General features: G+C 37.6%; 1 protein-coding gene across 1 annotated transcript in view; it reads left to right on the top strand.

The window, feature by feature from the left end:
* Positions 1-1,129, top strand: part of LOC103608117 (armadillo repeat-containing protein 4-like) — a gene marked incomplete at its 3' end in the record, with an annotated part of 32,839 nt that overhangs the window by 630 nt on the left and 31,080 nt on the right. Inside the window, exon 2 of the mRNA XM_008592564.1 lies at positions 384-498. Within this exon, the coding sequence (XP_008590786.1) occupies positions 384-498 (115 nt within the window). The remainder of the gene's footprint in view (positions 1-383; positions 499-1,129) is intronic.

Below are 1,129 nucleotides of genomic sequence, written 5' to 3'. Positions count from 1 at the left end.
CATAAATATTTGTTTTGGGAAGTATTTAGATGTTATTATATGAAAGAAACCAGTATTTTTTACATTTAGGTAACCGTCTGTATACAGCTAATTAAAAAGTTACATGGCTTGATTTCAAGTTTATGTGAATCATAATTATCATGCAGTTTGATTTCTGTGTCATGAATTTAAAACTGAAATCAGAGGTCTGACAATCAACATCATGTTATATCCCTGCTGTTGTAGGAGTTTTGCAAAAAAAAGAAAAAAGAAAAGAAAAGAAAATCCAAGCAAAAAATCAAAAGGAGAAAAAATAATTAGAACTGTGTGAATAGTGGGGCATTTAAATTTTCATTTTCACTTACTAATTACAGTTTATATGACTATTTTGGATTTCACAATAGGATAATTGATCGCTTAGATGGAGTTCGTTTGTTGTGGTCCCTGCTGAAAAATCCTCACCCGGACGTGAAGGCGAGTGCAGCGTGGGCCCTGTGCCCGTGCATCGAAAACGCTAAGGTAAGAATAGACCGCAGATCAGTCTGTTCTCAGACGTCTAATGCTGTATTGAAGAAAGTCACCACAGGTTACTAACTGCTTTTGACTTAGATTTATCTGGTGGGAAAGAGTGCTGAACAATGTTTATGCCGAAGTAACTTTTGAGAAATGCCTTTTCCTGCTCAGTTTTAAAGTGCCAAACAAAACTAGGACGACAGTACTTAAAAAGTTCAACCTGGCTGGTGCAATGGAAACAAGCGCCCAGGTAAATCAGAGTGACTTCTGTTCTCATGTCTTGGGTGATAAGAAAACTGTGTGCATTGACCTGCTACTTGCAGAGCTTGAAAGCCCCTGGGACGCCTGACTGCTTTCACTGCAGTTACAGCCTGCAGGGAAGATCGCAGAGTTCTGTGCTATGTTGAAAAGGTCACATAAGTGCACTGAGTCTCCCTTTTCTTCTCCATCAGTGAAGACTGGACTAGAAGTGTGTGATATCTATTTTCACTCTTCATTTGTAAATTTTTTAATTTTCTTTAAAGATCGCTTTTCAGCCTATTTTTTCTGATCTTTACCTAACATTTTTCTGTAGGGTTAGACGTTTCCCTTTAAGATCCTTGTTGCTGAAGCTATTTCTCTCTGTTGAACGTTTTTT

The sequence above is a fragment of the Galeopterus variegatus genome, unplaced genomic scaffold (assembly GCF_000696425.1).
Source record: "Galeopterus variegatus unplaced genomic scaffold, G_variegatus-3.0.2 Scaffold8031, whole genome shotgun sequence".
Lineage (NCBI taxonomy): Eukaryota > Metazoa > Chordata > Mammalia > Dermoptera > Cynocephalidae > Galeopterus > Galeopterus variegatus.
Note: the sequence above shows the minus strand (reverse complement) of the source record. Positions and strands in the feature narration are given on the sequence as shown.